The sequence below is a fragment of the Sardina pilchardus genome, chromosome 9 (assembly GCF_963854185.1).
Source record: "Sardina pilchardus chromosome 9, fSarPil1.1, whole genome shotgun sequence".
In the NCBI taxonomy this organism is placed as follows: Eukaryota; Metazoa; Chordata; class Actinopteri; order Clupeiformes; family Clupeidae; genus Sardina; species Sardina pilchardus.
The window spans coordinates 23,216,280-23,228,741 of NC_085002.1; the positions used below are offsets into that span (position 1 = coordinate 23,216,280).

Here is a 12,462-nt window from a genome sequence, read left to right on the forward strand (position 1 = left end):
CTTATGACAACTTGAGACCTGTACTCCTAATTTCACGAGTCGTGGGTTTGGGACTTGAGTGCACTTTTGCCTGGAGTTACAACGACTGCGCAGTCTTGTCGGTCAGTCAGTTAGGTTGCCTGGCGACGGTAGCCTTCTGCTGTAAGTGTTCCGTTACAAAGAGATGTTTTCAACCTGCTGCTTGTCCACTTTCTTGAATTCATTCAAGTAGTTTATGAAAACCAAAGTTTACGCAAATGCTTGGAAAAAGAAAAAAAAGTACAAAATATCCTCCTTTTTGTTTCTTCTAGCTGAAGGTGAATGTTTTGAAATCTCCACGGGTTGAATAATAATAGGTTATTTTTAAGAGTGAGGAAAAAAGGCAATTCTTTTTGTTATGGTAATAGGGTAAGAAGAACAAAGGTAATACTTGTTATGGTGGATATAGCGTGGAATGCTGCATCTGTTGGATCTGCTGTCAAATACCTGGAAAGTGTTTTTCATTTTAATATTTAGTCAGGACTTTGTTCTGTGCACCTGTTGGCTCACACTTGAATACTTAAGGATGTACTGAACTTGAAGGGATGAAATATTTTTTTTCCTTGCATTTATAGTGCCCAAGAGGTTACTGTAACTTAAGACTCAATGTACATATAAATATGCATTCTTTTTCATTTGAAACTTTAGTCCGACAGAATACATGCATACATCAACTCAAATAATGAAGTTGTATGAGTCATTCACATCACTGTATATATTTTTATGTTCCAATGTAGAGGAGTAGTCTTTGAGAATAATTGTGTAAATAAACAAGTGTTTTGTTTATTAAAACATTTGACTTGGTTGTATTTATTTCAGTCATAGGTTGTTTTCACAGCAGTTATTAAGGACAGTCAAATATCTCTTACATCATCACTAAATGTTAGTAAATACATAATTGCTGAATGTGTATATAATAATAATAATAAATATGTATACAGTAATAGACACAAGCTCCATTTGGGTTCAAATGATTCAAGTAGCACCAGCAGGAGTCTCTACACAGAATATATTGTAACAGCCAGATATTCAGTGGAGTGTCTGCCTCAACATTCATGTTCCATCTCCATAAAGCCTACACACAAAGGCCATTACAGGACGATTCTCATCTTCATTGAGAAACAGCATGAGGAAATGCACATTCCTGTTTTGGAATGCAATCAGTTTCAGGGTCCTATTTTAAGGCAAACCAATGAGATTGGTTCATGTTTTCAATATCAAGCTAGCCCATGTGAGAAAGAGTGTTTCCTCATTTGGTACGATTCATGATTCACATTATGCAAAGTGGCTTTCAACAGTGGCTGCATCCTAACATCACTATGGCAACCTTGCTTCACAGACGCTTCAGAGGTCTCTGTGGGCCACTACGGTTTGCTGTGGTCTGTGGACTGCTACACACTGCCGTTTGAGACGCTACACACCCTCTGATACCCTGGCGAGGATACCCTGGCTATCCTCCGGAAACAGTCAGATCGGTCATGGAATCTGAGGGAAAAAAAGAGCAACGCAATAATTGGGGGGCCGTCTTGCACTGTGGCATCACATCAAGACAGACTTTTTTATATATATATATATATATATATATATATATAATTATTCTACACAATAGGTCAGATGGATGATTTGTGAAAATAATTCAAGGACAAAGAAATCAAAATGCATTACATCAACAGCAGCTCATGCAAGTTGCATTAACTATGGTGCTACAAACAAGAACTGGTACGTTGATTTAGAATATACACATTGTTCAGTCTAAATAGATATGAAAATAATCAAAATGCAAGTTAAGTAAGTAAGTAATGTTTATTTATGGCGCATTTTAACGTGCACAAGTGCCACCCAAAGCGCGTAACAAAATGTGTTACCTTTTCTCTGAGAGCTCCCGGTCAATCTGTTGAAGTGACTTTCCTTTTGTCTCTGGAAGCATGAAATAGATGAAAACAGTGGATGCCACTGCAATTGCTCCATAAATTAGGAATATCCCAGACATACCTATCACATCTGGAAAAAGATAGAAGTAGAAACGTCAAATCAGAATCTATTAAAACCACTTCACTGGCCTGAGTTCTGTTCCAGGCACAATGTTATCTTACTGTAGTCTCACAGGTGCATTTCAGTTTGACGTGTAAGCTGAAGGCCCAGAGTGACCAGCCGCCAAGACCTTAGACATTCTTACTACAGAACTTTTCTTGTGTGGTGTAAAAATGTAAATAACTTGTAGGACATTTGTCAGTTGTGAGTTTTTGTTTTCCTTTAATTCTCATTAATTTCTGTATTTACCTTGAGGGATTATTTCTCTAAATGAGTCTGTACTTTTAGAGATAAAGATGAAGCACAGGCTCCCAAAACAAACTCACCAATGACATTGAGGAAAGAGAAGGTCACTATGAGATGGGCAGCCCAGTTGAAGCAATTGATGAAAGCAAATGCCCTTCCTCGCACTCCAGCTGGAAATATCTCACTCAGTACAAGCCAAGTCACTAAACACAAAACAAGTCTTTATTTTATAGACACCTACAGCCTTTTCTTAACCATTACCCATATCACTAATTGATACAACATGTACAAATATCCTATTTGCATCATAAACACATTTGGAATATTCCAAAGAATCAACATGCATATTAAAATTCTATTAATATATACCCAATGGACTTACTTGGTCCGAAGCCAACGGAGAAGGCACTCACTACAGCCATCATGCTGATTAAAATGACCCAGTTCACTGCTTCTTGGTCAGTTTCCCCTGGAGCTTCTGTAGAAACTGGGCTAGCATGGAGTTGGCTGAGGGGCCTGGGGTCTGCTGATAGCGGAGGAGTCCCGGATGCGTGTAGGGATCTGATCAGGCTAGCATTGCCATAAGTATTGAGCGTGCCATTGGCAGGTGAACTGCAGGGCCTTCTGGCATCCAGCACTGAACTGCCACTCAAAACCCCGATGACCAACAGGCCCACTGCCATCATCACACTCCCACCAATCAGCAGTGGCCGGCGACCCACGCGGTCAGCACAAATCGTGGACGCCAGGGTGGTGAGGACTTTGACGATGCCGAGCCCCAGCGAGGCCAGCACTGCCGAGTCCGTGCTCTGGAAGCCCAGCGTGCGGAAGACGGTGGAGGCGTAGAGAAGCACGTTGGGCTGCCCCGTAAACTGCTGGAACAAGACCAGCCCCAGCCCGATGCATGTGCGTGTCCGCATGTTGTCCTTGCTCTGGAACAAACTCCACGTGCTGTACGCCTGTCTCTCTTCCTGGTGGTCCTCCACTGGAACCTCGGTATCTGCTTCCTCCACCAGCCCTCTCTGGCTTTCCCGTGACAGGCGGCCTGCTGAGGCCCCCTTGGAGCGCAGGAACCAGATCGCTATCAGCTGGAGCATCGTGGGCACCATGGCGAAACCAAACATGTACCTCCAGCCCTCAGGAACATCTGTCAGGATGTAGTTGAAGGAAAATGCAGTCAGGATCCCAACAGTGATCCCCACCTCATAGAGAGTCACCATCAGACCCCGGCGCTTCGGGGCCACCAACTCAGACACGAAGATGCAGCAGGACATGGAGGAGATACAAATGGCAAAGCCGGTTATCGCCCGGCCTGTTACCAGGATGGCAAAGAATCCGCCGGTGGACATCAAGCTGGTCCCGGCTATCACCAAAACACAGCTCAGCAGAATAGAGTTCCGTCGCCCTCGCCGGTCGATCAGCCAGCCACCAATCAACGAGGCGCAGAATGCTCCCATCAACAGGGCACTGACGACGGTCTCTTGTTGCACACAGCCCAGATGGAACTGCGTTTTGAGCTGGAGGAGCGCTCCAGAGATTATGCCCAGCTCATAGCCAAACACCAGTCCTCCCAATGTGGACACAGATGCCGCTAGCATCGGAGTATGGCAACCTGAGTGGGAAGAAAACATTATGGGCAGGGGTTCTGCAGCACCTAAAGCCAGATATGGACCTTTTCCACATGAGCATTTTTCTCAGGAAATATATGGCAGACCCAGGAGTTATTAATGAATAATTTGAACAGACTTCTTTAACCTAATTAGTAACACCTATACTCGCACTACTATCTCATGTCAAATGGCTGCTCTGAAACGGGTCTATTGCCTTGCCACCGACCACAGACTACACTTGAGGGTTTGCTGATAGTAATGTGGAGCAGCTTATAACACACACACACACACACACACACACACACACACACACACACACACAGATGTCTCACCCATTTTTGAAAACGTGGTTACTCAGCTGTTCATTTGGATCAGATCCTATCTTCATCGGAGATCCCACAGTCAATCAGGTGCTGGCAATATGACAACTTAGATCAACATTTGAGTCAATAATTCCATTTCACAGTGTCCAGTTGTCAATGATACCTTAATTGGCAGGGTAAAACGTTTCTGTCTTTTATGGACTGTTCCACAGGAAATTGGGTTACACATCGACATCTTGTAATTGGCTAAACTAAAGCATGAGGTGTCTAAATGGAAACATTTCAGCCGGTCATCTCTCTGCTGCTCTTCTTTGATGTCAACTTCCATGTCTTCTGCGTCCTGCATCTGAGGTCATGCTGCAGGGAAAAGAAAGCAATTGCATCTAGGTCTGTATCCATGACGACACGAGCTTGTTGATGCCCATGATTTCATTAGACAAGTGAAGTCCACTTGAGAACACTTCAGCGGCAACGCGCGTAATAGCCTAGACTAGGCTGTGAGAGAACCTATTTGTTTTTTATTTGAGCAAATTTCATCCCACAGCTTTGCCTTACCAATCATATATTTACAACCAATTACAACTAGTCTATCTGGCTTTTGCATTCCTTGTTTGCTACAGCCAACACATATTTTTTTCTAGCCTAACAATGAAACCATGCAACGCCGTTTTTCCAAGTGGATGCAGTCTGAGAAGCACTCTACTTCTAATCAATTTACATTACACAGTATCCCAGTGTTAGTATGTTATGCGCTTAATTTGGCACCAAATAAGCTACGAGGTGCGCGTTGGATTCATCTTCACAAAGGGAGCGAGTAGGCTACACAAATATCACCGAGATAAATAAGAATCCAAACTTTTTCCATGAATTCTGGCTTGGAAGTCAGTCATCCCGCTCTCTGAATAGGATAGCATATGGCAAACTTTAGAATCACCGTTTTCCAGGTCTTCGAAAAACGTGGAAATATAAGAAGCAACAATCGGAACAGCGTAGTGCCTTACCTAGTTTAGTCTTTGTAAACAAGCATGTTTCCCCTGCGATGTAGCGGTCATTGTTGTGCCGACTGCATCTGGACACCAGGAAGTGGGACCTACGTGGCAGAGTCCTCTCAAATTGCATCAAGTTTCTCACCAACTTGACAGGACAGAAGGATACTTGCACTCTCTTGCTCCCCTTGCTCCATCCAATGAAATATCGAGTGCTTGTTTCGGGGCACAGCCCTCTTCTCACTGTTTTGGTTACACAGCCAGCTACTGTATGCCTGGTAAGAATACTCCTCTAGGTCTGAAAGTTAACCAACGTCCAAAATGCAACATCTGTCCTTAATTAGTTGACTTAACGGATGCATACAGACCTTTGTGATCTGCGCAGAAACCTCTTTAGTTATAGTTAGTTTAGTTTACACTACAGTATGTATTTTAGCCTATCTTTTATATTTTGTGTAAGTTCTTATCTTGTGGCAATAATCTTGTGTGCGCACGTTATTTAATCTTAGGACTTGACTTTTGACTTAAGGTTTAAATGCAAATATTTGTTTGGAAATACATCAATGCATTAGTTTACAAACTTGCTGAAAACATATGAAAAGACTGAATTATGTTAAGAATTGTAGAGCTGGACTAGCCTGGCACGCCCTCCCAGTGACGCAACGCCTTCAGGCTTTTGCTGCTGGTCTGGTCAACTGCTCATTGAGAAGGATTTCTGAGTTCCCGAAATCTGCGGAACTGCCCCCTTTGGTCGAGAACCAATCAACTTTGAGCAGCTCCAACGGCTCTGGGTAGAGGCGTGTTCAAGGCAGAGGAAAGAGTGTTGTTATTGGTTTAAACTCGGCAAACCGCTTTCTGACATCTACCAGTAGCAAATTGAGGCACTTAAAGGAGGCGGGTCAACCAGCGCTTGCAAGAAACCATGTTAGCACAGGCTGTTGGTCAGACTAAAGTCTCGCAGAGCCTTTGAAAGTCGATGGTAATCAGGCTAGAGCTGGACCTTCTCTGCATCTACATATCTGCTTTCGATTTTTCTGAGAGGTGCACTCAGGCAAGGAGGGTACATGCAGAGGCACTGTAGTCATGTCAAGTTTGTTTATTTCATTTCATTTCATTTCATACTCAGAGGTCACTCAATGTGCTTTACATAAACAAATCCAAACAGTAATAGCAGATATAAGCATTATGGGCAAACAGTCAAAGAGTAATAAGATAATAAAACATGAAAAGAAAGCATAAAATACACAAGGTAAAATAATTTAATATAGAATAAAGAATAATTAACATGAAAACTTAAAAGCCACAAGGTGAAGAGCATCTGAGAACAGTTTGGTCTAAATTTAAACAGGCCAGTTGGGGCCTTTTTAATGTCATCCAAGAGTTGGTTCTAGATCTGAGCCGCAGATCAACTAAAAGCTGCTTCACCATGTTTAGTTCTAGCAGATTTTACTAACAGGCTTTTCTCTTGAAACCTGCGAGGAAGAGAAGTATACTGCCAAAGCATGTCTGATACTGTAGGTAGGTATTTTGGTCCTGCTCCATACTGATTTACAAACAAGCAGTAGTGCTTTAAAGAGACCCTATGCAACATTTTCATAGTAATAAAATCACTTAGAAATCATTGTTTTGCTTGACTGACCAGTTTTATCGAACATTTTATGACTATGAAAATGTTGCAAAGGGTCTCTTTAAAGTCAGTTCTGTGACTTACAGGAAGCCAGTGCAGAGACTTTGGAGTAATGTGGTCAGTTCTTTTTTTGTTTTTGTGAGAACCCAAGCTGCTGTGTTTTGAATCACCTGAAGCTGTTTGATAGTCTTTTAGGGAGGCCTGCAAGTGCCTCAAGGACACAGCGGTGGAAGCCGAAATTCGGAGCCCATTCTTAATCCATAGGGTTTAATTTGATATCGGTCCACCCTTTGCAGCTATACACTAATCCAGCGAAACACGGAAGTAACACAGCGCCGCCATTACTGCGTGGCTGGCTGCTAAGAAATTAGCCCCTTGGTTTCATAGGCGGCTCTTGCAGAGGTTAGCTGTCATTAATACACGTCTTAATACCTTATGTTGTTAATAAATTACCTTCATCGGTATGTTTTGGCACAGTCTGACATCATTGATCCAATGTTCCCTTTCATCTGACATTTTCTTTTATGAGCGGGATCTCTTGTTAGACATTCTCTGACAGGATGCTTTCATTGAAAATCACAGGCAAGTGTCACTCGTCATAGTCGCAGGCACGCAGTAATGGCGATATTCAAGATGGCAGCGCCCATAAAGTTTGCGCTGGATTAGTGTATAACAGCTTCAACTCTTCTGGTAAAGCTTTCCACAAGTGTGTTTGTGGGGATTTTTGACCATTCTTTCAGAAGCACATTTGTGAGGTCACACACTGATGTTGGACGAGGAGACTGGTTCTCTGTCTCCGCTTTAATTCATGATGGAGCAGGAAGGGCCCATCCCCGAGCTGGGCTTGGTCCCTTAGTTCCAGTGAAAGGAACTCTGAATGCTTCAGCATTAACCAAGAGATTTTGGATAATTCCATGCTCCCAACTTTGTGGGAATAGTTTGGGGGTGGCCCCTTTCTGTTTCAACATGACTGTGCACCAGTGCACAATGCAAGGTCCATAAAGACATGGATGACAGAGCTTGGTGTGGATGAACTTGACTGGCCTGAGTCCTGACCTCAACCCAATAGAGCACCTTTGGGATGAATTAAAACAGAGACTGAGAGCCAGTCTCCTCCTCCAACATCACCAACGTCATATGAAACCCTATGGATTGATAGTGCCTTTATGTCACATCGGACCTTCGTAAATTCTGACCTCCGATATCAGAAAAATGACTTGAACACAAAGTTGGGTTGGATTTTTTGCTCGGAGACTTATGCGGAACTTTTGAGTGTCCGACTTGACGTCACTATCTTCTCCAACCACGGAGGCCTCCCTTGCAACAACACAAGAGGTGAATTTCACTCATAGGCATGTGTGACCAGAGCAGTTAGGGGTATGGAGAGAGAGAGAGGCTATAAGCCAATTACAGTAGCCTGACTACACCACCCCAGGCTTAGTACCCAGGGACTTCTTTAAGAGAGATTTAAATTAAGGTTGCACAGGTGCGAAAGCACCAAGCAGACAACATGAATTCCAATCAAAGCTAAGTTTATTGAATAACCATGGGAAAGGGGAAGGGGAGTCCTGCAATAAGACCTGAAGCGAGTCAGAGGTTATGAAAGTACAAAAATATGTATTATTGCCTGCTGCGTCAGGACCTTATTACCACTTTGAACGTGCACTATTATCCTATAAACGCACGGCGCGGAGTTGATTATACCTTACATATAACACAGACATAAGCAGTGCACATAAGCAATACATAATAATAATAATGAACATCATAGAGGTAACCATGGAGCCCATACAATTAAGTAGGCCAATGACACTCCCTCACACCTAGCTGGATGGGAGACATTCTATTCAAATGTCTACAACTGAGATATATAATTTCTATAGAAAAAGTCTGTTTTATGCAATGTCACGTTAATGTTCTGTTGATCTTCTTTGCCGAGGTCTCTTCAAACGCGGCACGTTTTCGGTGTTAGTTCAGTTTCTGCTCGCTAGCGCGCCTGGATCTCACGCTGCTGTGGGAGGAGCCGGGCCCTGGAGGCCATGGCTGCCTTGCGGGTGCAGGTGGTGCAGCGGGCGAAGATCTCCTGGGTCTGGGGCCGGGGCGGCACTCTGGGGGGGACCCTGGCGGTGGTGGGGCTGCCACTGGGGCTCCCAATGGAGCTACCGCTAGCGCTACTGCTGGGGCTACTGCTGGGGCTACCGCTAGCGCTACTGCTGGGGCTACCTCTGGGGCTACCGCTAGCGCTACTGCTGGGGCTACCTCTGGGGCTACCTCTGGGGCTACCGCTAACACTACTGCTGGGGCTACCTCTGGGGCTACCTCTGGGGCTTGCCCCATGGCTGAACACCCTGGGCGACTGTTCCGCCTCCGTCCCCGACAGGCTCCCCGAGGAGCTGAAGCTGAAGTCGGTGTCGTCGCTGGCCATGCTCATGCTGCTATCCAGCTGCTGGCGGTCGGTGGAGATGGCGGCAGATGCGGCATTGTCGAGCGTACTGCGGGCACGCACGCGACTTGGTTCAAGAAGGTCCTCCATGGAGCGGGAATGACCCGTCGGGGCCAGGCGTCCACGTAGGCTGCCCGGCAGCTGGGACAGGTTGAAGGTGGAGCTGTGGAGCTTCTTCTGGAGGCCGAAGTACGGGTTGTTGTAAGGTTGGAGGTACATGGACGGCACGTAGCCAACCCTGCCATTGTATCTGAAGGTAACAAGAACAGAGAGTCAATAAAGTTGATCAAATTGATAAACACGCAACACATTCTCAGTCACCTGACGTAAGAGAGGTCACCGACATTAGATTTAAAAAAACGCCCAGAGGGCAGTAAGTTCAGGTTTTACATGATGACGACAACACACACTTGACACACAGGTGTTGCTGGAATCTGGAGAGGGGCCACTGGAATTTCCTCAATATTACATGTTCAAACAACACTATGTTACTAACAAGTGGAAACTCTTCCTGCCAATCCGCCTTCATTTGCCTCCCTACTTCCCAGCCTGACGTTATTGGAATTCCACAGGTGAGGAAAATGTATACCTGATAAGCCACCAGCCATCATCAGACTTCCGCAACACTTCCACCACAGAGCCAATGTTTACTGATACTTCGTCTCTCTTTTTAGAGACATAGTTTCTTGCTGCACAGTACAATGTATCTGTTGGTAGATGACATAAAATAAAAGAAAAAACGTAAAAGACAAATAATTAGTTGGTAGTCATATAAATGTATTACATTTGAATAATTCATGAAATAGACGTTTAGTAATATTGTAATTATTTGATTTGTGTTGATATATAGTATATACTATAAAAAAGATATACTATATATCATACATTCAAGCATTTTGGGCTGTCTGGTATTATGCATGATGAAAATGAGATGGTTTCTTACCTTCAAAGGAAGCAGCTTCAAAATCATCCTCGTCCTCTTGCTCATCACACGGCTCCAGGTATGGGGCAGGGAACCATGCAAGACATTTCTCCTCATTCTCCACAAGCCACCAGCCTGCCAAACCAGAAAAACAGAAATGTAATCTATATGTTTGCAGACACACACACACACACACACACACACACACACACACACACACACACACACACACACAAAGATGCTACAAAATGATAATGAACATGCTGAAAGACCTGTTGTTCACATATCCTAGCTATGCACTTAACAAATTAAACCCACTCGGGGCTGATAAGATGCCATTGTTGACACATCACAAGTGAAGTGACCCAACAAGAATCTAGGAAAAAGTATGTGAGCATCACGAAAATGGAAATTCTTTAAGCCTATGATTGAAGGGACTGACGCAGGATTCCAAATTGAAGGATTGCCATTTGCAATGGTTTGACAGACTGTACCTTTCTGGTCTTTGATGAGGACATCCAGGGTTTGATCTACATCCACTTTGAAGGGTCTATTCTTGGTGTCCTTGGTCTCGTAAGGGGCAACGGTGCGGTAGGTCTGAGTCAGGAAAGGCTGGGTGACATTGCCCATACTGAGGCACTTGCTCTGCTTGTTTCCTGTCCCTTCTCCCAGGTCATCTGACGGAACTATGAGGATGCTGTAAGAGAAAGGATGGTAATTTAGCCATTTATAATATTACCAACATCAAACAATTTACCAATACAATTTATTCAGATGGTTTTTACACATCTTTACTTGTCTTTTAGTTGTCCTACTTTCCTTTTCCTTACTTGGTCTGTACTTGTGATTTTTGAGACTGTTGTTATGATACTTCTGACCTATCTCAAACAGAAAAAAAACCCACTTACCTGTTTTTGGCAAAGTCTGGCTGCAGATCATGATCTTTTGGCCGAAAGAACTGGATGATCTCTGAACTCTGTGCGACACTGGGGTCACACTGGAACAGCTCTGTGGAGTATTTCTCCAGAGCTTTGACCCGGTGGACACTCTTACTCGGTCCTTTTTTCTTGAAGTTCCTCTTCACACCTGTGGTTGAGAAAAACATGATGATACTTCAGTGGCATCGCAAATAAGGACTTAGCACACAAAGTGAGCATTTCACACCAACTGTACTTATTTCATTTATGCTGTACTGATATATTTGACAGTGGCTTGTATACTGTACCTCTGAATCTGGGGAGAATTCTGTCAGATTTGCATAATGGAGTTGCCGATGGATGTTTCTTTTTCAGCTGTTTCTGTTTGAAGACAAAAAAAATGAAAGTTCAGAGGAGTGCTTTATAAAATTATTTCAAGAGATTTTTTTTCTTTCTGGAGATTTATTGCAACTTACATGGAGTTTCTTGAAATCTTGGAATGATCTGTAGATGATCACCTCATTCCTATCAGACCAGACCACAGAGGTCATGAACATCTGCAAAAAGTGAACAGATGATTAGTTATATCTCAGCGTGATGATGAGCACAACGGAGCTGAAATATTGAATATGCACAACCAACAACATGCAAGTGCAGTGTGTGTGTGTGTGTGTGTGTGTGAGAGAGAGAGAGATGGAGAGAGAAAAGAGAGAGAGAGAGCTGGATGGACATGCTCTTGGTCTTGATGGCCTTACCTTAACTTTATCTTTGAGCATCACTCCAATAATGCGCACATTAGCTGGAAAGCGTTGGTCATCCATAATGAAGACAGAGCAGAGACTTGATCAGTGAGACTTATCACGTGCGATGGGTTTAGTACTGTTACCTATCCCTGAGCTCCGTTTAAATACACTCACGTAAAAGGCGGAGTCTAGAAAGAAAATAGATCGCACGTGCAAAACATTTGAGTGGGCGGCGACAAAGCGCATTTATCCGTTGACAGGAAATCAAGGCTGGTGGATTTGGAATGCATCATTACAGTAATACGCCCCCAATGGTCCACACCGAATATGGCTTCAGCAAGTCAAATGCGGTGCCATAAATAATCACGTGCTCCACCCAACTTAAGCAACAGGAATTTTCAAAGAAGTACAGTAGTTGAGCAATAAATGTCATCCATTAGCGTCATGTAATTTCATGAAATCACAAGTTGATTAGCCTACTGTGGAACAGTAAAACATCATCGGTAGAGTTCATTATCAATCTTGGTTTTAGATTGTCTTTATAGGGTAAACAGATAAATGATGGAGACAGCCTGCTTAAGGATGGAGAGAAGGCA

The 12,462-nt window shown here is 43.6% G+C and overlaps 2 protein-coding genes across 2 annotated transcripts; both read right to left on the bottom strand.

Moving 5' to 3' along the window:
* Positions 1-810: 810 nt before the first annotated feature.
* On the bottom strand, positions 811-5,324 carry slc2a10 (solute carrier family 2 member 10). The gene is made up of 6 exons (XM_062546397.1): positions 5,230-5,324; positions 4,238-4,585; positions 2,678-3,907; positions 2,376-2,498; positions 1,884-2,019; positions 811-1,503 (listed from the first exon to the last, which is right to left on the bottom strand). The coding sequence occupies exons 2-6, from the start codon at positions 4,239-4,241 to the stop codon at positions 1,410-1,412; spliced, it is 1,587 nt and encodes a 528-aa protein (XP_062402381.1). The 5' UTR covers positions 4,242-4,585; positions 5,230-5,324; the 3' UTR covers positions 811-1,409.
* A 3,032-nt stretch (positions 5,325-8,356) lies between these two features.
* LOC134092278 (NADPH oxidase organizer 1-like) lies at positions 8,357-11,988 on the bottom strand. Its single transcript, XM_062545081.1, has 8 exons — positions 11,879-11,988; positions 11,600-11,680; positions 11,432-11,504; positions 11,115-11,292; positions 10,701-10,903; positions 10,228-10,341; positions 9,874-9,991; positions 8,357-9,534 (listed from the first exon to the last, which is right to left on the bottom strand). Exons 1-8 carry the CDS (start codon positions 11,942-11,944, stop codon positions 8,829-8,831), a joined length of 1,539 nt encoding a protein of 512 aa, XP_062401065.1. The 5' UTR covers positions 11,945-11,988; the 3' UTR covers positions 8,357-8,828.
* Between the last annotated feature and the right edge of the window lie 474 nt (positions 11,989-12,462).